This window comes from Notothenia rossii, assembly GCF_949606895.1.
Source record: "Notothenia rossii genome assembly, chromosome: 2".
Lineage (NCBI taxonomy): Eukaryota > Metazoa > Chordata > Actinopteri > Perciformes > Nototheniidae > Notothenia > Notothenia rossii.
In genome coordinates, this window is record NC_136904.1 from 72153753 (window position 1) to 72180622 (window position 26870).

At 40.5% G+C, this 26870-nt stretch overlaps 1 protein-coding gene across 6 annotated transcripts in view; it reads right to left on the bottom strand.

The window, feature by feature from the left end:
• The window catches only part of myo1b (myosin IB), a 75206-nt gene extending 49628 nt beyond the window's left edge, over positions 1–25578 (bottom strand). For 2 of the 6 annotated variants that reach the window (XM_079663943.1, XM_079663941.1), the window contains exons 1-3: positions 25256–25574; positions 13269–13415; positions 10461–10576 (exon numbers count right to left, since the gene is read on the bottom strand). In XM_079663943.1, coding sequence (XP_079520069.1) covers positions 10461–10576; positions 13269–13394 — 242 coding nt within the window. In that variant the 5' untranslated portion in view covers positions 13395–13415; positions 25256–25574. Of the gene's footprint in view, positions 1–10460; positions 10577–13268; positions 13416–20572; positions 20717–25255 lie in introns of those variants that run through there. The other 4 variants (XM_079663944.1, XM_079663942.1, XM_079663939.1 and 1 more) reach the window with 3 other exon arrangements.
• Positions 25579–26870: the final 1292 nt, after the last annotated feature.

Genomic DNA, 26870 nt, shown 5'->3' on the forward strand with positions numbered 1-26870 from the left:
TGTTATGCAAGCTATGTACACAGATAAAAGCCCAGTTCCCATTGTTCTGGATGGATGAATAGAGAGTTTACAATGTTTTTTGGACGGTCACAGATTAATAGAAAATCTATAAAACAAAATTGTGTTTTCACAGAAGCAATAAATGACAGTGCAGGTAATGTTTATTCAGTATTGTGTAACCTATCAGTGGGTAGGTGCATTATCTTTGGAAATAAGAGGAATTCATAACCTTTGGCTATTAATGATTGCCACTAGGCTTAGTGATCTCAGATATAATGTGCTATGAAACAGAACCCGGTTCACAAACTATGAAAAGTTCAATATGCAGCATTGTTCATCCTCTAACTGTAGAAATAAAATGACCATAAAGAAAAATGGTTATTAAATACAACCTTTTAACTAGCATCGGAGCCAAGGGCAACTACAAGCTGTATTAAACGTGTATGCAGGATTAGAATGTATGCATTTCTCTGGCATTTTGCCTTCATAAAGTGTTGTGAGAGGCAACATTGGGCTTATCAAAAGATAGCTAACCTAAATGTCAAGGAAACGCTTTTACCAATACACAAAAAAAAACCTAATTGGGTAGGGCAATGACTTAAATCTCAATATAAAGAACAAATTCTGAGTTAACACCCTACACCTTCTGAACAACAGGACTCCAAGTGTATACAAGTGTTGTATGTACCCAACAGACCTGCTTCATCTTGAACACACAAATTGATTATAAATGGTGGCATTATACAAATTAATGCATTTGCATTTTGTTCTAGGCTTGAAGAAGTGGGTGGAAAAGTGAACACGCACACATTATCCCAGTCATGTGTCTCTGTGTTCACCGAGCTCACCGTTACGCCAACACACATCCTGGAGAGGACTCACTCTGCCCACATGAGTCAAAATGCCACTTCAACGAGTGCCCACTTAAATCTACCTACGTACAGGTTCTGGGCTGCAAATTATTCAGGGCCTCCTTGAACAACAGTTTCTCTTATATAATACCAAAACCGTGAACACATGGCATGAGTGTGTTACCGAATAACTGCAGCTATAATGACTACAATAATAGGAAGAAAGCAAAAACAAAATTACATGTAATATTTGTCATAAATGAGAGCTTCCACAGTTCCTTTGCAGTCAATTTTCCTATCATCTTTCAACTTAGGAAACGTATTTATCAAAATCAATTCTAGTAGTGTATTCACTGAATTTTAATGAAGAATTATGGAGGAAATACTAACACAATGTAAGCTAAAAAGTTATTAGGTTAGCTAAAAGCAAACATGTTGTCTGTTGTGTATTATATTGGACATTTTCAAGGCTCACTTATTGCCTTTTGATTACCGACAGCATTGGAAAGGTAAACACGGGTATGATGCCATGACGCAGTAAACGGCTCCAAAGTCCATTCTACCAACAGATGGAATGGAAGTTTCCATGGGTCTTTATCATAATACCCAGTCGTATGCCTACTGATCACATTCTAAACTTGAAGGGCACTCGTAGAGCGCTGACCTTCGCTAAGGCTATTTCAATGATTGAAAATAATGCGTGATACATGGCTCTGTAATTTGGAACTGCTCTAAAATATAATGTGTTCTTCATTGGCATGTGCTGCACCTTTCTACAGTATCAAGTTTCATACAAATTGGCCAGGTGTTTTTTCTAACCCTAACCCTAATCCTGCCAGCAAACAAATGGGTAGCTGGTAATTTTGTTTTAAACAATAACAACATCTTCAGTTTGCTTTTACAACATCGGCAGTGGTTCAATAGAAAGAAGCCTGTACTGATGCCAGGGGATTCACACCGATAATGGATCAAATGTAGTTCAATTTAGGACTCCTTTAAAAGCCATGTGCACAGTTCTATGCAAAGGGTCGAGAAAAATCTGATAAGAAGCGCGTCGGTCGTTATGAACATACACATTACGTAGGAGTTGATTGCATGGAGGGAGTGTATAGTTTTTTTTCTGGTCAGGCAGGCACTCAAGTACAAGTAGCTTACGTGTTCTTCAGTACATTTGACATGGACACAGGCCTTTCACTGGAAAGTGCAGTTACAGTGAACAACTCAATGTATTGACTGAATCAGTGCTTCGTGTTCTTAGCAATGGATGCTTGTACATTACGGTTTCTTCATTTTGGGTTGTATTACTGTTTAGACAATCAAGGATTTTATAGTCAGACTCTTTATATTGATATGACTTATTTGCTGTGTAGAAATATTGTAGATGGTCAACAGCAAAAATTATAAAACTGCATAAAAGACTTACTGCTACCATCCCACTTGACCAAAGGCAATGATGCATTGCAAGGACAGACCAACAGTTACAATATGTCTACTTTATTACTCTTAGGGAGAAAATATTCCTAAATGTCAAACCTCTACCACAAATCAGATTTTACAGTCATAAGCATGTGCATAACAGCTGAAAACCCTGACTTTCGCCTTGCACGGGGCCTCTTTGCTCCATTAGCAGTGATGCCCCCTGTAGCCAATGCTCTAGTGGCACTAGGTATTGAGCGCAGAGAGCATCGGGGGTCTCAATAGCTCATTAAGCATTGGGGAAATACGATCCTACCCTAGAGACGTGGGGCTGGCCACACACACACACGCCTCTGAATCTGTGCCTGGCTTGGGCAGCAGGGGACGTACAAAAGATGACTCCAGGCCATCTGTAATGCTGCTGTGCATGGAGAAAGGCCACAGATTAGTTCATTGCTAATGCGTCGACTTTGTGTAGAGGGGATGAAACACCTGCCAGTTAATTATGGGATGCCTCATCTGGGCAGAGGGCTTTTTTTGCTAAATTGGCCGGCGGAGGAAATGATGGACACATGGTGGTCCTCGATAAAGCCAGCTGTAGAGGTCATTTACACATCCATGAGCAGCCACATGGATTTTCTTTTCTTTCTTTTAGGCTTCGTTTCGATGATTATCGAAATGAGATTTCAAACGGAAACCATTCACATTTCTTATACGTTTTCAATATTAAAGAAATATTGGATTGAGTGGTACAGCTAGCTGACCGAGACTATACATGTATGGATTCTGCTTTTGAGTGAAAAGAACATTTGTCAGGTTTCCAAAATAACATTATGCTTACATTTATAACAGACTGATTGTATTTGCATTCTCATTGATGGGAGTCTTTGTTGTTTCCCGCCCTTTTAAGACAACTAATTTGCTTCAATTCAGAATAAAATGTACCTAAATCACAATCTGCATATTGTGACAGTCTTTTAAACTTCGTTAGACACCTGCATTTCAACATATTTGTCTTTTTTAATTTATCAATATGTAGTGTGGTCTCTGGCCTTGACAAGAGCAAATGTTTATCTGCACAAAATCTAATTAAGCTGGAACTTAATAGGCAATTAGTCTACTAACAACTTTAGAGATGGAACACCAGCTGCAGTTCTCCTTCCAGCTGATGAGTACACATGAAGACATACCTCTATTTGTCTGGGGATTAAGCGAGCAGGTGTGAAACAGAAACAAGCACCTGCACACACTCACCATTCCTTGCAAGCCACAAAAACAATCCAATTCACACAAGGTATTTTGCACATCCTTGGAGATGCAGAGACATATACACAGAATGAGCCAATGATGATGCAACAGCATTAATTAAGAGCAACACGTTTGACAACACTAATCCTTCTCCTGGCTTTAATCAATAATGTTAAGTAACGATTCCCACAACAACAATTTGGACAATGACTAATCCTTGAAACATAGTGTGCCATGTGTAGTGAGGACAGAAAGGACCAGTGATTGTTTGAGGGACAGTAAGTGTTTGACATATCAGCTGACTGTACTTTGTTCAAGTCAAAGAACATATTATTCTGACATGCATTTATAAAAACCCTTAAACCTTAGACTTTGGGTGGTGCTGACTAACATTGACGTGTTATTTACATTGTATGTATGTGTGTTGGTTCTGGGGAAGGAGTTAATGCTTGAGCAGTTAGCAGTTTTTTGTTATTCTGTAAAATATCTCTGCAATGACAATAAGGGGAGAAAATTAATGAAGCCGGTAGTTCCATGCTATAAAAAGGGCAAAAATGTACCAGAACTGACATAAGTAATTACAGTAAAAAAAAAGATTCTCGGAAATATGCGAAGTAATATAATGGCCCAACGTTTTTATAGGCATAGGAGATTTTCCTCTCTACAAATCACTTTTTAAAAACTGATTATGTTAGTCATAAAAGTTGACTGATAATGGTATACAGTCCAATAAGGCATGTTAAGTTAGAATATGGTCATCTTTATAATGTATTGATTTGTAAAAAATATGAAGTTATCATGATGTTGATTTTTAGACCTATTGCTTAGCCATACAGCGGAGAGAACTTCTGGGGGAAACCTTCACTCAAATATTGTGAGCTTGACTTTCCCACCACTCTATAGTCAGTGCGGCATCTTTTTTTTGGCCTAACAAAGCAAATTCAGACACCCCAGTGAACTACTTTAGTCTTGACTGATGCAACCTGTTCCGAGTTATGTGTCTGATGAGGATCAAAGACAGGAAGAGGAAGATTCCCAGGACCTCCCGTTGTTACCTTAATTAAAGCCCAACACTGATCCCCTTAAGTCACTGCAGATATAATGCCCTTCAGCCAGTTGAACAAGGCCATGAAAAAAAATAACTTTTTCCGTTTTCACCAGATATTGGAAGTCATTTTTTATAAATCAAAATCATGAATAACAGTAGATCTCTCCGTGTTTTCAAGCATAAATGATGCTCTTCTTCTCCAACTAAATATTTAGCTCAAATCAAATCAGGTTACAAATAATACATTTAAAACAGGCACTGTAGACAAGTTTTATTTTTTTTGTTTAGCTATTTTCTAGATCTGATTTAATTTATCGTGTCAAAGTATAATTATTGCTCGACCTTGGCATTTTCTCCATCCTTGAATAACTTAACACAATTGATGTGAAGTCAAGTGCATACTCTGATAGGCAAAAAATAAAATAATATATTTGCCTAGTGTTGAAGTTGTCAAAAAATGCATTTAAATCACCAGTAGTGATGCTTACTTGCTGCTCTGCTTTGAATACAAGTCAAGTCAAATGTATTCAAAGTACAACACCCATATGTGTTTCAAAACCACAACTACCCAGCTGACTCCAGGATTTGATATATGAATGTATTAAAGAAAAGGCATATTTCAAAAATTTTATCAATCGGCGACACATTGCCAATTCGTCATTCAAAAGAGGCAATAACCGGAAGACAGACTGTGTGATAACCGAGAGAAGAAGAACAGACTGCGTGATATAAACAAACAACAAATAGCGTGTGCGTTCCATTTTCCCTCTACAATGAGAAGCTCATGGGGCTTTCCTGAAACCTGTGTCGAGAGCTGGAGTTAAATTAAATCTCAAATTTGCCTTCTTAATAGTTTGTTTGGGTCTCTCACTTCCGTTTCGCTTCTCATGCACTGATTCGCTAGCTGAACAGCCAATCAGAGTGATTTATTCGGCCGATTGTTTTCGTCCGAAAAGGTGTCGGGTCGGCTGAAAAGACCCGACGGTGCGGCGGGACACACCAATCCGAGTAGGGCGTGTCGACGTTCATCGTCGGCCTGACGCCCACCAACGCCGATAATCGGGTTGGTGTGTCCGTACCTTTAGTGACACAGGAGAGGTTGCATGTAACAGTGGATCCATTTTCTATGCTAAAAATAACATGGAGTTAGGGAAAACTGTGCTCATATATTTTTGACAGGAATGAGGGGTTTAACATTACTTGAGGACGATCAATGCAAAGCCACAAAGCTTGGACCAGATGGCCTTTCCTGAGGATTAAGATCAATTTATGAAGCATGTTGAAACAGTCTGCCTTTGACAAGAGCCTGTCCTATTAAACGGGGCCTAATCTTCTTTACTTACAGACTAATGGTAAGATGCTTTTCAGCATGTTCAGAGGATGTCCATTTCAGTCAATGGAAAGAATTTATTGGAGCAAATATACAGTTGCAAGAAAAAGTATGTGAACCCTTTGGAACTACCTGGATTTCTGCATAAATTGGTCATAAAATGTGTTCTGATTTTCATCTAAGTCACAACAATAGACAAACACAGTCTGCTTAAGCTAAAACCACACAAACAATATGTTTTTATGTTTTTATTGAACACACCATGTAAACATTCACAGTGCAGGGTGGAAAAAGTATGTGAACCCTTGGATTTAATAACTGGTTGACCCTCCTTTGGCAGCAATAACCTCAACCAAACGTTTCCTATAGTTGCATATCAGACCTGCACAATCGTCAGGAGGAATTTTGGACCATTCCTCTTTACACAACTGTTTCAGTTCAGCAATATTCTTGGGATGGCTGGTGTGAATCGCTCTCTTGAGGTCATGACACAGCATCTCAATTGGGTTGAGGTCAGGACTCTGACTGGGCCACTCCAGAAGGCGTATTTTCTTCTGTTGAAGCCATTCTGTTGTTGATTTACTTCTGTGCTTTGGGTCGTTGTCCTGTTGCATCACCCATCTTCTGTTGAGCTTCAATTGGTGGACAGATGGCCTTAAGTTCTCCAGCAAAATGTCTTGAGAAACTTGAGAAATCATTTTTCCGTCGATGATGGCAATCTGTCCAGGCCCTGAGGCAGCAAAGCAGCCCCAAACCATGATGCTCCCTCCACCATACTTCACAGTTGGGATGAGGTTTTGATGTTGGTGTGCTGTGCCTTTTTTTCTCCACACATAGCGTTGTGTGTTCCTTCCAAACAACTCAACTTTGGTTTCATCTGTCCACAGAATATTTTGCCAGTAGTGCTGTGGAACATCCAGGTGCTCTTTTGCAAACTTCAAACGTGCAGCAATGTTTTTTCTGGACAGCAGTGGCTTCCTCCATTTTATGACCAACTTATGCAGAAATCCAGGTAATTCCAAAGGGTTCACATACTTTTTCTTGCAACTGTAACTAACTCATCCATGATACAGAGCTTAAGAACAGAAGGGGCACATTGCAGGCTTCTTTCTTTTTGAGAAAGCTTCTAGTTTGGGCTTTTTTAGCTGCAATGGATGGGGACACAGTTAATTAAATCTTAGCCACTCTGGGTTAGCATGACTTCATAAAACTGGTTCTGTGGATAAGATGGCTAAAAAGTAGTCGTGGTTGTTAAAGTTTGAGCCAGATTAGTTGAAACATCTCAGACAGACACCAGAGAAGGGATTGAGTCTCACGCATCTAACAAAAAAAACATCTCATGAAACAGACAACAAGCATAACATCTGCCATTTCTTAGCCAAGAGCTTTAAGTTAGCAGCTTTAACAATCATACTAGTGTTTTTGCATGTTAAACTCTAACAAATCCTTCATCCCAGCCTTTCTAAGCCAGCCACTGCTTTCATTTCAGTATGTTATGAAAATGATCTTGCAAATACTTTGACAAATTGTTGGCCATTTAGCCTTCTGTAACTAATTATCTTGTGGTATTGCAGTTATGGGAAGAGATGATTTTTTTTTTAGCATGCTTGCTGTAGTTGTTTTAATGCTCGACATTAACATTCCGTGGCTTATCCTTCTAGCAACGTACATGTTTGGCTATAGTCAAAGTTCACTGAAGTGAGTATACGGTTGGGAATATATGAGCGATTATGGCATTTACAGCAAAATCACTGTTTACGGTATTTATAAGCAAGCTGGTCAGTCCGGTGAGCTGTCTCCACCAGATCAAAGCTAGCACATCTTAGATTTAGTCAACAAAAGCACAAAGCAAACTGTTTTTCAAATTTGAATTTCTCGTAAGGTAAATCAGGCCATCCTCGAAAAAAACCTGATGCGTTTCTTTAAAACCCTGCACCAAGTAGCTGACTATAAGCAAATCTTGAACACAACAGCAATTGCTACCATAACACAAAGGCAATGGGGGAAAGCCAGGCACTGTAACCCTAAAGCAGGGTAGAAAAGGAGGATAAAACAGCCTGAAACTGTGTCGTGTCAGTTGTGTATAGTTGGCTGTAAAGTTGAGCCAAGCATCTTGCTTTTGTGTGCAGGGAGTATGCCTGTTCAGGGACAAGGGCACTCTCACAGTTTCAGTCTTTGTCTCTGAGGGGTTTTGCTGCAGCCTAGAGACACAGCAGGCTAATTGACGAGTGTCGGGCTTTGTTTTATCTTGGCAGCCTTGCAGCAATGCCAATTTAATGTTGCCAATGCACAGATGGCATGCCATGGAGCTGAATGGCCGGCAAGAGTTTCAGACTGATTCTCCATGCAAGAGCTAGAGTCCCCTTCTGATGTCAACACCCCCTCCATGCCCCTCTGGATCCAACATTGATAATCCTTACAGAGGTTGGCCATACACTTAGAAAGGTCCCCTATTATATTGTTTTTCATCAATATATTATAAGTGTTTGGCTCGAAATATCAAACAGATCATGCATTGTAGCAAAACATAAACCTCTCTGTTTCAGCCCTGTTTCAAAAGTGCTGATTCTCTATCTGTTACTTTAGATCAGTGTTCACCAACCTTTTTAAGCCCAAGATCACCGACCTCAGCCTAGGTGAAAGGCGAGATCTACCTATTGCAGAATTGAGTGAAAAAAACGGCCCAGACAGTGCTTCCAATTTGAGGCCTTTCATATAGGCTAATTGCATCTGAATTACTGTTAAAATGAAGGCTCCATAATCAACTCACAGCATATAGGCAGGGGTAAACTGCTATGTGTGAGTGGGGGGCGGACCTCACCTCCTCTAGGGGGGTCCTCACCTCCTCTAGGGGGGTCCGGGAAGATTTTTTTTTTTTTTTAATTGAAGATGAAAGCATCAATCTGGTGCACTTTGAGAGCAACATGAAGAGATCTATGGATTCATCTCTCAGCACCCATATGAAACAGAACTGTAAACAGATTTTCTTTTTCTTTATGGATATTTTACAAATCACTCTCCTTTTAAACTGTATTCTTGTTTTACTGCCATATAGTATTTCATACCTGTTTTTCATTTATTCTCTTATTGTTTGTATAACTATAATGATCATATGAAGGTGTACCGCGGAAATAATCTTTTTAATAATTTGTGACAAAACCGTTCTAATCTAAACCCTCAAGAGTCCTTTAGCTCACCTGAGCCCCTCAGTCTGACAGGGGAAGACTCTCCTCCAGCTTGTTGTGGAAACAGCTCCTTATGTCCGTTAGTGCAGCTAGCTAACCAGATGCTAACATCACGGTCCCCGCTAGCACCGGCCCCTCTCTCCCCCACGCACGCACGCACACGCGCGTGTGTGTATTTCCATGCAACTCTCTGATTGGTCTGGTGACTTGCCTCTGTTGCATTCACTGAACACCGGAAATTGCAGTCCTGCCGTCCTCTCTTGTGTCATGATGAGGTTCACATAAAGCATGGTTAATGTATTATATTATTGAGGTGTCTCAAATATACGTCAATCAAGTGGCACCTGCTAACGGGGTGGTGGATGATATATTTACCGTAATTTTCGGACTATAAGCCGCGCCTTTTTCCCAATTTTTCGACGCTGCGGCTTATATAACGGTGCGGCTAATCTATGGATTTTTACAGCTAACGGCCACTAGGGGACCTCCTAAATCTATGGATTTTACAGGTTACAGTCCACCACCTTTAACTCTATGGGCTCTATGGCCGGTCCGCGCCCCCCACCTTTAAGCGGCGGGCTCCAGCAGGAAAAGCTGGAGGCCGGAAAAGAGTGAGACAGGTTGCGCGCAAAAGTAAAAGTGGAACCGAGAGTGGTACGAGAGACAGAACGAGAGCAAGACAGACAGACATTACGAGAGCGAGACAGTTTGTCCCCGTACCACTGGTTGAAAACCACTGCTGTAGATCACTGCCGGTACGTGCGCTGGGAGTTTGAAAGTTGAAAAGTTTGTGTGTCTGAAACGCTATGTGATATAGTACAGTTTACACAGCACATGTTCTGTAGCTACTATTGCACTAAATGGTAACACTTGAATACGTTATGCAAATATGCATGGGGAGTGAGCCACTCCCCATGCCCCTCTGAGAGATGTTCGGTTAAAATAAACACAATGGTGCTCTAGGAGGAGATTCAGGTGATAAGGTGGGGGGGGGGGTTACCTTGGTTGGTGATTGGCTAATGGTTAAACAAGCCAAAAAATCGTGGACAAAATCTAATCAGCTCATTTTGAGACAGGTTTTATATATATGGATCAGGACAAAAAGAGAGTGAAAATAGGGGACACATGTTTATGTATAAAAGACATGAAAAACTGGATTTTGGTGACCTTTAAACATCCAGATGCCAGTTCCTAAAAAAAAACCTTCACACTAACAAAGCCTTGAAAAAGCTCTTGTAAAGTGCCATCCTCACCAGTTCTTCGTTGCACCAACACAATAAATGTCCCATGAAGGAAACTTAATTGAAAACCTTGCTGTCAAACTAAGTGCTTGAGCCTTAAGCAGTTTTAATTACATAGATAATAGGGGTTGGATGACTCACATGTGTGGACTGAGTTCGTAGAAGTTCCTGTTGCGATACTCCTCCACTTTTTCTGGTGTGAAGATGGGCAGGGACCTGTAGGGGTTCATGGAGATCACCACACTGCCAATGTATGTCTGGAGAAAGATGAAACAAATGAAGCAGTCGGTGTTAATCCACATTTTCTGTGTTTTACAGACTTGTCCTAACCACCTGTCCTCCCCTACGTCCATTTGGGTTGTTCATTCTTAAGTTGAGGTGGGAGGAATTCTGCCTCTTTCAGATTTTCACAGCTGGGTATTATAAATGCAGTGTCGAGGCATGCAATGCCTGAAGTGAAACCGAAGACATAAAAACATGGAAAAGTTTATGGAATCTGTGGGCTGGGAAGTAAACACGGAATGCAAAGAGGTCAAGGTGCTGTGGGGGGGATTTAGTGAGTGTATGTGTGCAGGTATTAATGGTACAAAACTAATGCCTGACATGCCTAGGCAAAATTGCCAAATACATAACATATCAAGGAAATCTATACAACTCACTTATATCTTAATACATATTCAGTGAAATGCAAGATACCTAACATGTCAACAGTGGGTTTTTAATCAAACATTGGCAAACATAAAAAGCGCTTGTTTTTCTAGTTTCGTTTCTCTGTTTCACAAATAAAATCCTTTATGTAACATTCGCACAGGTCCTTTTCGACACATAACACTTGTCAAGCAAAGGTAACCAGCCATTATTGTTCATTGTCTTCCTACGCACAAAACAGAGCACTTTCAAAACATCAACCTGAAACATTTTCTGTGCTTTCCATGGTAATGGCTGTTGCATAACCCACTCTGACAAGAGTAGAGCATGGCCTTCCCCGTGGCAACCACGCAACCTCCCACAGCCTCTCGTTCAATAGCCCACCAGAGGCAAAATGAGGGGCAGGGGATGGGTGTAAAGGGGAGGAATCTGCAGTGTAAACAAAGTATCATGTATTAATATGTGGTCTCTTGACCAAAACCACAAAGAATATATTTTTTATTTATGCAGATCATTAGGGACTATGGAACATTTTCATCAGAAGTCATTATTTAAATCAGGAAATCACTATAGAAAGAGGGTTTATTAAAAAGATAACGAAAAAGAAAAGGTGTTTCGTCAAACTTCTGATAGGGTTTTTAATAAATGGTACTGTGTCTATCAGCAGAGATCGTTCATATATGCAGGTGCTTTCCGCTTTAACCATGGTAGTTGAAAACTGTTCCTCTGTCTTTTCTTTATTTTGCATTTCTACACCTGCTGTTCTGCTTGCCATCTTTCCAGACACTAACATTAAAGCTGCTTGGATGATATATTACTTGCCAAACAGCTTGATAAATACATATTTGTATTTCTTTATCACTCCGGGTTTTTTTTTTAATCGCAACATTTCAAATCCATCACTAAAGCATGACAGTGGAGGAAACAGTGCACAAGGCAGCATATAAATGGCTTCTGTTACTTCACAAATAGCAGGTTCTGAAGTAAAACATTAGTCGGATAAAGATTGGGTCTGAACAGCTACATATCTGGTGTGAATGAGGAATGGCATTATTGCAATGCGACCAACAATGCAGATAATTAAATAGAGGGCTTTGGGAATTTAATAAAACATGCAAGAAACACTGATTGATTCCTCTTGCTCACAGAAGATGAAGAGTCAGACATAAGAAGTGGGGCATCGGTTAACAGAGCAAGTTTCATTCCCTTTGATATTCCACAGCGTTATTGGATACATGACGTGCTGTCCCGCTGGAAAACAAAGCCATGCTTCTTCTGCTGCGAGCTGTCATATGATAGTTTTGGGGGTGGGGGTTGAGGGCCGTAAGGAATGATGCCTCATGAGGGAAAAATACATTCACATGCGAGGGCTCTACACCACAGATTTATTGGATAAGTATAGGCTTGAGTGCTTCTCCTGGTCATCGCTTTCGAGGTGCGGCTTACGCCACCAAAAAGCTTCCATTATAGACTTTAACCATTTGATTTACCTTTCCATTAAGATGCCATTTCTACTTTTACTTCATAGACAGTACTAAACAAAAAAAGGTGCAATCAGAAGTAAGGTTTTGCACCTCTTGGAGTAGCTTTTATTACCTAAATAATAAAAATAATGATTATTTATCTAGTTCCACAACGTTAAAGTCAGCACCATACAGGAAATAAAAGCTCCAAACTTTTTTGACAGAAAATAAAGGGCATCTGAAATGTGAAAACATTATTTCCTTTCCTCAGCAGGATGTGGGCTCCATCTCGGCAAAATACCCAGCGCGCCGCTAAGGAAATTAGCGCTGTATGAGGTGACATCATCCCTTTAGCCCTGAGCCATGTGAGCCAACAGCAACCAGAGCAGAGCTATAATCATGTTGGCTGACGTAGAGCTCAGCCAACCTGCGGAGAAAAAGAATCCACAGAACAAAGCCCAGAACTGATGCAGGGAGGATGGTTCACCAACCCCGTTTATTCTTCTAGAGATAGCCAGCTATAGCCTGCCAGTCGATTATTTTCCATGACCTCTGCATTATATGCCTCATAAAATAAAAATAAAAGGAATCATCTACATTCCTCTGTGGTGTAATTTATTGATTGGCTGGTTACTGCAGTCTTTGTATCTGCAACACTTCTGTAGCCAATACTTCAATTAGTGGGGGGATGGATCACAATAGAGTTATGAAAAGTATCCGAGTGAGTCCTTAGGGAAGCCATTTGTAATGACAGCCGAGAAGTGCAGAAGAGTCTAACACAACACAAGATTGTTACACTGAGTTCAGGCAAATTGGATCAAATCGATGGTAGACTTACGTAGATCTCATTGTGGTCAAAGCGGTTCCTCAGGTTCGCGATGAACGAGTCTTCAGACAGGGGTTCTAGGAGGACCATGTCTCCAACCCCGATCATGTTGTCTAGAAGTGACGTCTTCACCTCCATTTTGGCTGTAGGTGTGGCCCCCTGCACAGAAACACAAAGAAAGAGATACATTAAACTTTTTGATTTTTAGTTTTCTTACCACCAGTAGTGCATTAGGGCAATTTTGGTATGAGTGGAGTGGACCCCAGATTTGTTTGCATGACACAGAAAAATAAATCAAATGCACCATCACAAGCACTTCTGTGGCAAGATTTTGCACCATCATGCTAAAAAGTGCATGAATGGACCAGAGAAGCAAGTGCAGAAGAAAACCGCCAACAAACAAACATGGTTGTAACAATTATCAAATATCCTTTTAAAATCAGCTTAAAGAATAATCGCATAAAACTCATTTGTCAGACCCCAAAGAAATCCACACTTGAGTAGGTTTTGGTACTAACGCACTGGTTCAAGACACGCATCACCTCTTTACACCCATTGGGCCATTACTTTACGTTTGTTGTCCATTATTTCTGAGTTCTCTGGCAAGATCTGTTAGGAGGCATTCTCTGATCACAAAATAAACAGTCCTAAAGTTAGCCAATGCAAATAAATTCCGGGGGGGACATGTTGTTCAGCAGTGGTTTGACTCCAGCGGAGGAATCGGGGCCTTTTGATTGGCCATTCAGCCCTGTGGCATGTGAGAACGTCCCATAAATTATTACATAACTAAAGAACTTTGCTCTTGACCACATGGTGTCTGCTCCACTGGAATCTGCTCCTGTTTTTGGGGTTTCTTAAAAACTCAAAGAAATAGATCCCCAAAACAAGTAGATCCTTTTATTGCTTTTCTGCAACCCCGAAAATGTAATATTGCTGGATCTGGGCTGGGGTCGCCGTGACAAAGACACTGCTGGGGATGGCAGTTTTCATTCCAGCGTTGCCTCCCGTCTCCCTTTGGGACAGTAATCCCAACGGTATAGGGCAGGAGATAAAAGAGGGGCCTAGGATACATTCAGGGCCTTAATACAGGGCTTTGCCACGCTGAAAACCTCAACGTCTGCTGTCGCCACAACAGGCTAATAGATGAGGCCATCTATTGTTCACTGCTCTCCAAGCAACTATTCCTTTTATTTGCAAACCTAGAAACAGACACTGACTGCTACAGAATCTAATAAAGGCAAATCTACACGTCTCAAAGGCAATATGATGTTTAAGATATGCTTTAAAGTAAATAAAGCAGTGATGCAATGAACTTCTAGAAACCTCCAAACACGACACTCTGCAGGGGAAAATAAAACATTCCGCACAGATTTACATCACAGACATCTCACGATATCTGATAATGCAGCCACAGATGTGGCGTGTGAAGTTTGTGTCTGGGGGATTAAACAACTGGATCAGAGGATAATACAGTATGTGATCTGAAACAATTGGCCGGCAGCCAAAACACGATTTGAAGCTCCAACGTTTCAGCAAAAACCCCTTACTTAACCAAGACATAGCCCTCTATCAGTTGTCAAAATTGACTTTTAGCAGCAACATCAGAGCAGCTTGACATTCCTGGGAGAGAAAAAAAAAAAAAAAGGATTCCCTTAGCAGACTTCCACTCCACTTCACTTCCCCCCGGTTTCTGTTCCCCTGCAGGGCACAATGTTATTGGACTATAAAGAAGTTGCCCAGCTCTTAGTGGGAGGCAAGACTCGAGTTCCACTCTCACACTCCACATGAAAACAAATCTTTGAAAAGGTGGGCCATCACAGAGGGGGAAGAATGTTGAAGAATGATTGATGTCCTTTTTGCAATTAAGACGTTTAAACTACCGGACTTGCTGAAGACCAGCACATCTAAATCTCTCCGGTCAAAATAATTTCCCCTTAGCACAATACCGTATCAGTTGCGCCACTTATGTGACAGAAAAAAAGTGTATGTGACCGACAAGAAGAGTCCATTCTAATGTCTAACACTTAATGTGGAGAAAGAGATGTCCTGTATGGGTTGATTGTGCGTTGATCTGTTGGTAATGCCTCGGGTTCCGGTGGGCATGTAAACAAATGCATAATGCTGCGCTATACTTTGCGGCCTCACCCGGTAGCGACGCATATTGTTTAGGTGTCTTGGTAAGCAGTTAGTCCTACCATTAGCTAGAAGAACTTGCTAGATCTGATCGATATGGACATAAACACGAGTGAAGTCTAATCTGACGGGAGAGAGAGATCAGCTGCTGCTGACGAGTCAACACGCAGCTCTGCATGATCACCTGCAGCGGTGAATAATGTAGTTAATCAACTATAATTTCTTTGTTTAATATCAAATCATATCAATTTGTTTTAAAGCTCAATAAATAACAAAGAAGACCTTTAACCGGCACTTTTCTAATTTTGTCCGGAAGATTTCAACTTTAACGGACATGTTGACCGGCATAAAGAAATTCCAACGGAAAACTCTGATGCAAGTACAAAGCAAGGGGGAAAATATTTGCTTACTTGTCAGCCCACAGTTTCAGTGAGGTCTGGTACTAAGTGCCCGCCGACTAGTGCAATATGCCGGTCTGATGGCGTCGTGCCAAAGCATTCCCCACGACGGCTTATGTCTACCAGCTGCTTTAGTTGTCTGCAGCACAGTTTAGAATCGACTTGTTTCCTTTTCACATAGTTGCAGATTCTCTGGGGGGATGAAACAGCCATCACATGCTCCGTTATCATGTTAAATATAGGACTTCATTGTAGTGCTCTAGCATCCTAGGTTTTTACATTAGTTCAAGAGATTACTAGAGTGGGCCTAGGACGATTTGGAAATGTCAGTATTAACCTGGTCAAAAATAACGATAAGAAAACAATATTATTCAGATAGCCATCAAAAATTTCCCAAAAAGATAATACAAAACATAATCTGACTTCCGTCTGCAAATATTTTCTTTTGCATCCGAAATCTCCTTAAATCGTAATCCCTCAATCATCAATCATAATCCCAGCATGAATAAATATGTTTAGAAAAAGGCAACATTGTGAAGTATGTAACTTTTTTTTATGGAAATCCATGTTTTATTCAAAATCAGGCTCCATCGTTTTCTTCTCTAACAGCTTTTGAAGTATATTGAAGTTATTTTTTGTTATTGTATTCTGATAGTGGAAAATCACCACGATCAACATGTATAGAATTGATCCGATCTGTAAAAAAAAAAATCTTAAAACTAAATGTAACTACATTTAAACGTTTCATGCCCCTCATTGAGTATTGGCCATCCATTGCATGATAATGAATGTCCGCCACAATCAATAATAATCAAACCAATGACTACAAAGTTAACTACCCAGCTACAGCAAACGTACTGCCTGACAGTAAGTACATGCATGCTACAGTGGAAATGCTGAGTCAGGTCTGGTATGAACAAACAGGAGTTAAAAAGGACAAAGCCTCCTCCTCAGTGAAAACAGATGCTGTAGACTCTAATGACCCGGGGGGGAGGAGAACAGTGTGAACTCTGAGTGTCTGTGCCACACTGTCCAAAAAACATATTGCATGTGTCTGCGGCCTGCGTGCCCTCGGCTCCTCTACTGATAACCCACTACCCCAGATTTAAAACTGGCTTCTAGGCAGCCGCTGACACAATCCCATTAATAAGAGTTGGTGCCTGCTGTTAACTGGTGTACTGGATCCAAAGAGGGGGGGGGGGGGGGGGGGAACCTGACAGCCTTGATTAAACTCAGAGGATTATCCTCACCGCTGGGAGATGAGGAATATTACCAGTCTATGTCAGTAAAAGAACAGATTTGCTTCAATGTACGTATGCTAAAAAATAACTCCCAGTTATTATTTTCTCCCAAATAGTCATTTTCTAAATCAATTTGACCCCGGTCTGAACCTTTGACGAATGACTCTCAGAAAATGGATTAGAAGTGTCCCGCTTTATCAATCTCTCTGGTGCATTATGCATCAAAGATATTGATTAAACCTTTGTGATGCATGTTTAGGAGGGAAAGCGTTTGCAAACAAAGTTATGCTATTAATCTCAAATAAAAAAATCTCATTAATCAGTGATGTAGAAAAACGTATGGTCCAATACCATCGTCTGGATGCATGTCACTTGTTTTGAGTCTGCTTTCCAAAACCTGATGTTCGGACAATATGAATCTTAAAAATAAACATATATTTCTAAATGTCTGGATCTAGACGTCTTTCATTAGGATTCCCTTAATAGTTACTCTAGTTACATCTTCCTGGGTAACTTAGTCACCATCTGCCGCCAAAATATATAGTCAACAAATGATCTGCTGCTTGCACTAAACAACCCCCCTCTCCTCAATGTCACGCATGCTGGCGTCATCTAAAAGCAAAACATGAATGTCAAGAGAAGGACGCTACTGACTTGATGTTTTGATCCAACATACATACAGTACAAGTCACCGAATTGGATTGGAAATTAGAGTTGGATTTATAATTCCCACAGATTAAAGTGCTGTATTAAGAAGAGCCAAGTTGCTCAACAGGGAAAATAAAACCCAGAGGGAGAGATTTAATGCAATGGGGACCTGGATTTCAATGCAATATTATGGGACACACTTTGCTTCCTGCCGCTGACACTGACCTAGATTTCCCAGTCAGATCGAGCTCTAAGGGCAACATGAAAAAAATACCATTAAATGTACATACATTATTTACAGACCCTCGACTGAGCCCACGTGAATCTATCTGTCCTTTAGCGAGGAGGAAAAGTCACTGAACCAAAGGTCAACGACCGAGCAGGCGTTTTAAACTCATATTTAGTAGAGAGAATACAAATAAATTAAGCCAATAAACCAGCTGTTGTACTTGACAGGGTGCATATTAAAAAGAAGTCAGCTATTACTTCAAAAGAGATTCTACTGGACCCTAAGCTTTTTCTGTTGGGTTTATACCCGTAAAAAAATAAATACAGTATATAGCAAACATTTATAGACCTCAACTTGAATCCTGACCAAATATGTACTGAATTGTTTGCAAAAAAGCTTCACAGTCCAAACATTGGTTACATCAAGGTTATCAAGCCTTCCATAAGAGAGGATTTCCTACAAAATAAAGGCTGGACAGCATATATTTGAGAATATGGAGGCCATCTATTCATTTATTAAAGATTAGGATTTGACTGCCGATCACAACTAATTACACTGACAATTCTGTTTCAAAGCTTGTATACCTTTCTGGTAAACATGTTTTATTTGTAATCTTTAACAAATAGTATACTCTGCTGCATACTACATACATTTCCACTTGATTTTATTTCCAAAGTTTTTTTTCAAACACTTTAATAAGGCAACCGTGTGGTGTGATATATGTGTAATGCTCTATTATATATAGTAAAATACAAAAAGTATTGAGGGGTAAACAATAGAAGTCAGCTCAAAGTCAATTATGTAATGGTCAATATTGTCATCATCAACAAAGCAAGCTTACATTATATAAAATGTCATGATAAAGCAAATGAGCATTGTGTGAGCTACACGAAATGATGATTAGCGTCATTCTGCCTTGGGAGCCGTTGTTTGAGAACACAGTGTGTATATAGTGCAAACAAATGACAATAAAATGCATTATGCAGTGGAGTGCTCTGCAAAATTCCCTGCGGATCCAGTTTGGCCTTGTCGAATGGGGGCAGGAGTCACAACATCACAGGCTGCTGGCACTGATGGAGATTAAAGTCCCCATAATGGAGCAGCAGCAGGGCATGGGGCTGTGCCAAAGAGCAGGGACAGAGGTTTAGAGGGGCAGAGAGTGAGAGCAAGCTGCCTGACTAAGTGACCTGGAATCTAGAGTTTCTACACTGCTCCAGGTGTGAGCAAAGGCTGGCACACTGACAACTCCACTTGCATGCCAACTAAAAGACTCAACTGACCAAAAAGCCCTTACAACTTGCACTTAATGACTGCTGATTTCTATCTTGTGTCACACAGTTCGCGTGTCGAATGGTCTTTCAATGCCACGCCACCTTTCAGTCTGGTTAAACATAAACCTGTAGCCCAAACAAACACTGCTCTTTATTTACAATACAGCTCAAACAGCAGGTAGGCCGGAACATTTGCAAAACATGAGCCTACAGCCGGCAAACAAAATGACAAAGGGTTCAAACAACCATACCATAATTAATCCAGTTAGCAAACAAATTCTTGATTGAATAGAGACCGAATGACTGATAGGTACAACTCTGTGATGGGTTGGCCTTCAAGCCCCGAACATTTTCCGTCAGCTTCTTTCTATGAGCGTAAGTCAGAACAGTTCCAGTAATGTTAGAGGTTTCTGCATGTGGGGTTTTTTGTCTGTGCTTCTCAATTATTAGATTTATAATGGGCTCAGTTGGACTTTGAATAATAACTTCCAGTAAACAAAAACCAAGGTAAAAATAAACGTGGATACTAGATTGCGCAACACAGCAACTACGATAAAGTTCCTCCTTTTTGAGCTCTTTGGCTTCTATTTGCCAAAGTGGAAAATCGATGCAAGACTTGAGTTCGAATGTTAATCTTAATATTTGTAATTTCCCCCTCCTCTTTTCTACTGCTAATGCTGCATGATATGGCTTTTATTGTCTGTTTTTTTCTCTAAGGAGGTGGGCGTTCAATATATTCTTGAAAAAGGCCTGATCACATCCTGTCTATAACTGTCTACAAACAATTGCTCTTTTGGGGAGTTTACACTCCCACAGTGGAGGTTAAACACATTAAACTGGAGACCGCACAACATAGCTACTAAGCTAGCTTCCTCCATTTTGGATTTTAAATAAATATATAAATATAAATATTGATGGGAAAATGTTCACCATTTATTGAATTCATCCAAATGGAGCAGATATTATTTGTCATTTACCCCCTTCTCTTTATATGCAATGTGTCATGAGTGTGCTAAATTGTCCATAATATGCATTAGCCTTTGTTGTATAAACACATTGCAAAACACAAGAGTGATTTATACATAATACATAGACCAGGTAAAAGTTATAAGTCTTCAGCACTGATTTCAACTGCATCATGAAACAGGGGGCTCGACATTAAGGACTACCCGATGGCCCGGGGCCATCTAGTATTTAGCTTGGGCCATGAAGCCTCACCTGCTGATTGCCCGATCGGGCAATCTATTATACCAGTATCATGCAGCTCGCGGATCCAGTAATGAGTGACCCGACAGTAAAACTAAACATATCTATAACTAGTTTAGGTAGTTTGAGAGGTAATTAAAATAGCTACGTGTGATATTCTAACCTGAAGTGTGTGTTTTGTTCCACTCACCGCTGCATGTGATCATGCAGAGCTGCGTGTCGACTCGTCAGCAGCAGCTGATCTCTCTCTCCCGTCAGATTAGACTTCACTCGCGTTTATGTCCATATCGATCAGATCCAGCTAGTTTTAGCTAATGATATGACTACCTGTTTATTAAAAGACACCGTGACCTAAACAATAAGTGTCGCTATGCAACTGGGTGAGGCCACAAAGTATAGCGCAGCATTATGCATTTGTTTACATGCCCACCGGAACCCCGAGGCATTAGCAACAGATCAACGCACAATCAACCCATACAGCACATCTCTTTCTCCACATTAAGTGTTACACATTAGAATTGACTACTCTTGTCTGTCACATACTCTTCTTGTCTGTCACATAAGTGGCGCAACTGAAGCGGTGTTGCGCTAAAGGGAAATTATTTTGACCGGACATTTTGACCGAAGAGATTTAGATTTGCTTGCTAACGGGAACTCTGACGTCGCCATTGTGTGTGCTTCGCGGATGCACTCGGCTGCTCGGGTCTGCTCGGTCAGCTTCTGGATGAGGAAGCATTCCTTCGACCAATTTACAGTAGACACATTACAAACATTTTTAACAGGGGCCATAATAGCGTAAATAATGTTTGTTTTGGCAGTTATAACTGCATGTAATGTTTTCTACTTTTTTACATCTGGGAAGGCATTTGCCTTCATCAGATGGAAAGTGTCTTGACCAACAACTTAAGTATTTATTATAGCTATGCAGGGCATGCAAGCGAGCAAACACAAACAAGTGAAATGAAGAATACAATTGAAATTGTAATATTGTAGTGGTTTATCTTATAATTCAGTCTATAGAATGCACCAGACAGCATCTAAGACCTGCAAAAATCTAAATGTTCTAAGGGGAGGCCCCCCAAACCCTTCGTGCGTCATTTCGTCCGCGCGCATTTTTCAGGGCAATCTCTATTAGTGATGGGATTTACGGCTCTTTGAAGGGAGCCGGATCTTATGGATCCGTTCCTTTCAAAGAGCCGTTCAAAAGAGCCGTTTTTTTTGGTGGGGTTACTAGGTTTGTCTGTGAAATAATCACCAGGATAATGATTGACTGTATTGCCAGACCTAATGTCAATAATCTGCTTTGTAAACACGACACAAGGTGGCGCCATAATATCCATGTCATTCATGTCCGTGAATGTACTACTTTGAATTTACCCTCCGTATGTGTTAAGTAAATAAAGTTGCCTTGCCTTGAATGAAATTCACGCAACTCTTAATATTAGATACTGTGTTTTTAAGTGGCGATGGAGATCATTTGTTGACCCTGCTTTAAAAGGATATTTTGCCTTTACAAATGGTGCGCTTTTTTGGTTGAAGTGCATCCAAATGCTGCTGCGTTTTCGCGTTTGGCTCATTTTCCAAACGAAAAACGCGTCGTCTACCTGTCCTGTAGCCTACCACTTGTTATGACTTCTCTCTCTCGCGTATTCCGTTAAGACCCACCCCATCTCACTCCTCCTGCTGAAACCTACTAATCAGAGTAGGGGCGGGTCTTCACAGAATACGTTTGGGGAACAAAATCAAGCTTTTTAACAGGCGAGTGGATTTTGGCAGGCAGTGAGTGCGGACTAACAATTGAACGATAACAAGAACGGCTCTCACCAAGTACGACTCGGTTCCCCTCGTTCATACCAAAGAGCCGTTCAAAAGAATCGGCTCGTTCGCGACCGACACATCACTAATCTCTATTGGGCTCAGGGCCATCTGTAAATTAGCTTAGATGGCCCACAGGGCCATCTCCCAACATCCTTAATGTCATGCACTGGAGTTACCTTCGTACTTTTTCACACTTGCAGATGGCAATTTCGTTCGACCATATCTTGTGAAATGCCATGATGCTATTATCTATGCACACAGTCCACTCGTAAGGCTCTAAAAAGAGAGATATGGTGGTGTTTTATCTAAAAACAATAGTATGGTGCACAGTCCTCAGATCCTCAAGGTGCAAGCGTTGGAGTAACAATAGCTCTGAAGTGGCCTATCAGCTATCAAATAAACACACACAGGAGAACCCTGCAAGATTAAAAATGTTCACTCCATTACAGTACATGACTACACTGAAACGTTCCCCAGACTGCTGTGCATTAGCAGCTTTGGCGACTCCGGCACAACAGGCAACGCTTGGTCTGGCTCGGTTTATGAATGGAGAAACCAGCTGTAGTGGACTTAACATAGCAACAGTGAGCTGAATTATAATGTAAAGGGTTATTACTCTAGCTGCACTGGGAGAATAAAGACGTAGAGTTTAATGTGTGGAAAATGTGGAGTCATACAGCACAGGGGGAAGTTTAATGGGGAAGACATTAACGACAATATGCAAGTTAGAACCCTTTGAACTCCAAAAGTAGCATTTACTAGAAGAAAAAAGCTAAGGTGATGAGTAGGGGCTGGACGATCGGGACAACAATACATTATTTTGACCGATATTGCAATTGCAATATTACTTGCGATGGAGGAATTATCTTTTGTATTACATTTCCATTGAAAAAACCTTTAAATTATCATATTTTTTAAGATGATCTGTACCACAAAAAAACCTTTTCATTAAGACTGTAGAATACCATCTGTAGGCAGGAAATTCTCTGCAGCATCACAATACTCCATTAACACACATGCAATATTTGTAATGTACATATTTGGATACTGCACTTGTCCATATTGTGATTTCGACAACATTTTGATTATGTGTGCAGCCCTAGTGATAAGGTACTAAATTGGAGATGCAACTACAAACTACTAATCATTCACAGGACTATGGATGCTTCCTGCGTTAACAGAGGCTGCTGAAGGCTTTTCATGGTCCAGAAAATGGGGGGGGAGGCACCTCTGTTGATGCAGGGCCAACACAAGATGCACGCCTCATACGCTAAGCTGCACGGGCAGACAAGTGCAAACACTATTCATCACCATGGCACTGGCAGAGGGACTTTGGTCTTGTACAAACACCACATTATACCTCTGCATCCAACAAAAATAGGCATTTGGCACATTCAAGGAACTTGGTGTAACTTTTTAAAGAACACCAGCCAACAAGCTCACCCTGAGGAGAGCTACTGTAGAAGCTCTGACGTCTTCCAAGTCTGAGCTAAACGGTTGTTACTTTTTTCCAGGAGATTCTGTGCAATTCAGAAGGCTTACCACAGCGCTGTACCTTTCATAGTCCTCTTACATCACTGTTTGTTTGATCAGCGCGGCCGGGCAATAAAGTTCCCATCTGGCTTCCCAACTGAGACTCTGTGGCCAACAGAGGCGGGACATGTTTGAAGAACACGAATGAGTGCTTTAAAAAAAAAGAAAAAAGGCGGTCTGATCCTCTCTTGGGATTTGAAGTTCACGATTGGAATTAGGAGTTGAAAAACAAAAGTGCCAAGCATGGAAGTAATCTTCCATCAAATGAAAAGCTTGAACATTTTCCACTGAATCCATGTTTTCAAATCGGTTATGGCTCAATACTTAACTGCTATTTTTAGAGTGGAAATTATGGAAAAGTTTGGACTACACTGTTTCAGTCTAAAGTCAAAGTAAACTTGTGTTTAGTCTGAGTACAATCAGCAGTTTCTGAAGACCTTGAGTCACATGTGAACACAGTTGCTGTTTCCAATTACAAAATGCAGACACATTCAAAACCCTTCCATTGGGATTTTACAGCAGCATTTCTCCTTTGGTATAACCATCTATTCTCATCCAATACCAGAGTTTAATAATGTAGTGCGATGTAGCTTTTTCCTACATCTAGAACCGTCTCTCTTCCCATCAAGGCATTCCTCTCCTCCTTTGATTTTACAAGTTCCCACAGGGGATCCCGGCAGAAAGAAAGAAAGCATGCAGGACGACTCCTACAAGAAGGAACTTTTGGGATATTTCTCAGAGGTGAATAGCTGTATTCATGCTGAGCAGTAATTTATTCCATTCAGCTGCATTAACATTTCTGAAAACTATTAAGAAGATTTTGAAACCACCTTCAGTCAGTTTAAATACCTTTTTTTATCCTGCAAGTGTATCCACAGATCATATAGGGTAGGTCTACATGGTTTTACTTGTAAAGATCCCAACATGGGTGTCTAAGTTTACTGTTGGTGCATGTCTTTAAAATTAGAAAAGTGCTTTCTGTTCACTTTTGTGATGATAAGATTATTTCCAGTTATGCAGCCTTACTTTATCATATTGCCATTTGATAAGACTGGATAAGACTAAACTTGCGTGTGTCTGCTACTGTCCTTGTGTCAGGGGTCTGCACGGGTTTGACTCTTGAGTGACAAAAATGGTGCTTAAACCCGCAGATGTATGCAATTAGCGACCGCACTTTACATTTGCATTGCTTAAATGAGCCTTGGTTTGGATCAAAATATTTTTTTTAAACTGCGAAACTAAACTCTGACACACTTTATCTTACTAGGATTATCCTCCAACTATTACAAACCGTTCACAAACAAAAATAAATTTAAACAAAAAATCCCAACCCCCTCCTGCACGAAGTGAGGAGGAATGAATGAGTTGGGGTCTTGGGGAGCATACGGTCTGAAGACAATGCAAAGTTAACTTTGGAGAATACAAAGTTTGAACAATGTCAAGAATATGACCCAAACGATAAGTAAGTAGTGTTACATTTTACAACACTTAAACGATAAGTAAGAGAAGATGTCAAACTTGCCTCTTTATCTCTGCAAGAGTTGCTCCCTCTCGTGCTAAATCCACTCGGCGGGCAAAAGTAGGATCCCAGAAGTGATTCGCCCAGTGTGGAGTGGCTCCTGAAACCCTTCCCGGCGTGCCTTTAGTGGAACTCGGGTCCGCTGTGGTGGATGAGGCTGAACGTGGCTCTCATCCGGATCTCAGCACTATGAATGAAGCTCTGGATGGGCTTGAGCGTGCAGTCTGCCTGGCGTAGGGAGTGGCTGAAGCGGCGTCTCTGGGCTAGTCCAGCGTCCCTAATCACCTCCAGCGCAGGGGGAGGTGGGATGGTGACGCGTTCACATACTGTCGGAAATATTGGTGTTTATTTTATTTTTTATTTTTTTCCACAATTTATCTTCAGTGGAAGAAGTAAACGAATTACTGTGAGTAAAAGTAGCAGTAATTAATTGGAAACATTATCTCTTATAAATAGCAGTCATGAATTACAAATCTGACCTTCGAAAAAGTACAAAAGTACTCGTAAAGGATGATGGTTTACGGGATTGTGATTATTGATGTGTCTATCACAGCTGGTAAAAGTGGAGCTAATTTGAATGACACACTGCTGCCGGATATGATAACCTACACTTATATGTAGCCTAAATATTTATTTGTAAGTCGATGTACATTTTTGTATTAGCTAATAATCTAAATATGTAAAGTAACTGAGGCTGTCAGATAAATGTAAATGAGTAAACAAGTTAAATATTGGCATGCAAAATGTAGTAGAAGAGGGGTATAAAGTAGAATGAACAACTTGATTAAAGTAGGCCTACATAAATGTAAGACTTGTAGGCTTCTATATTACATTGCACAACTGCTGTGTATCTGTTTAACTGCTATATCAAAACCATAGACTGTGATCAAAAAAGGTTTTCTAATAAAAGGTGACACTTTAAAATTACTTTTAGACGGAAGCACTGAGATGATGGGTTTTACTTTGGATGAGTGAACTGATGGTGTAGTTATGCACAGTTCTTATACAGTCATGCCTGACGAAGGCATTTAAGTATGTTCACTAGCTTTTGGCATAATATCAATTATAGGGCAAACATTTAAATGTTTGTTCGGAATTATTGAATTAACCAAACATGTTAATGCAGTTATTGGAATTACAACCAAGATGTACGAGGTGAATGTTAACGCAACATTAAAGTTTCCGTTCATCCCGTAGACAGCTACTCCATCCACCCGACAGCCCAACACCTCCCTCCTGTGTCTTAATGCTAGATAGCAACGACTTGTTGGCCCATTATTTATTAATATTAACTTTAGATCAGTTTGGTGGGTCAACAGATGGTCGATGAAGAAAATAATGCAGCCATAAAAACCCATTTTAAGTTTTCGGGGGAGATGAAACTGTCTCCCATTCATTGACTCTTAAATAATATCCTTTCTAAATGTAGAGGGGGTGTATACACTGATACGTGTTACCATACTCCATTTTAGACTATACAAAAAGAGTAAAATCAACCATATCGCATTAACTACTTTATTTCCCACCTAATTGGTCGTAGTTATTTCATTACAACCGCATTTTATCTATTCTTTTACAGTATGTGAACTTTACACACCCCCACACCAGTGGAATGACC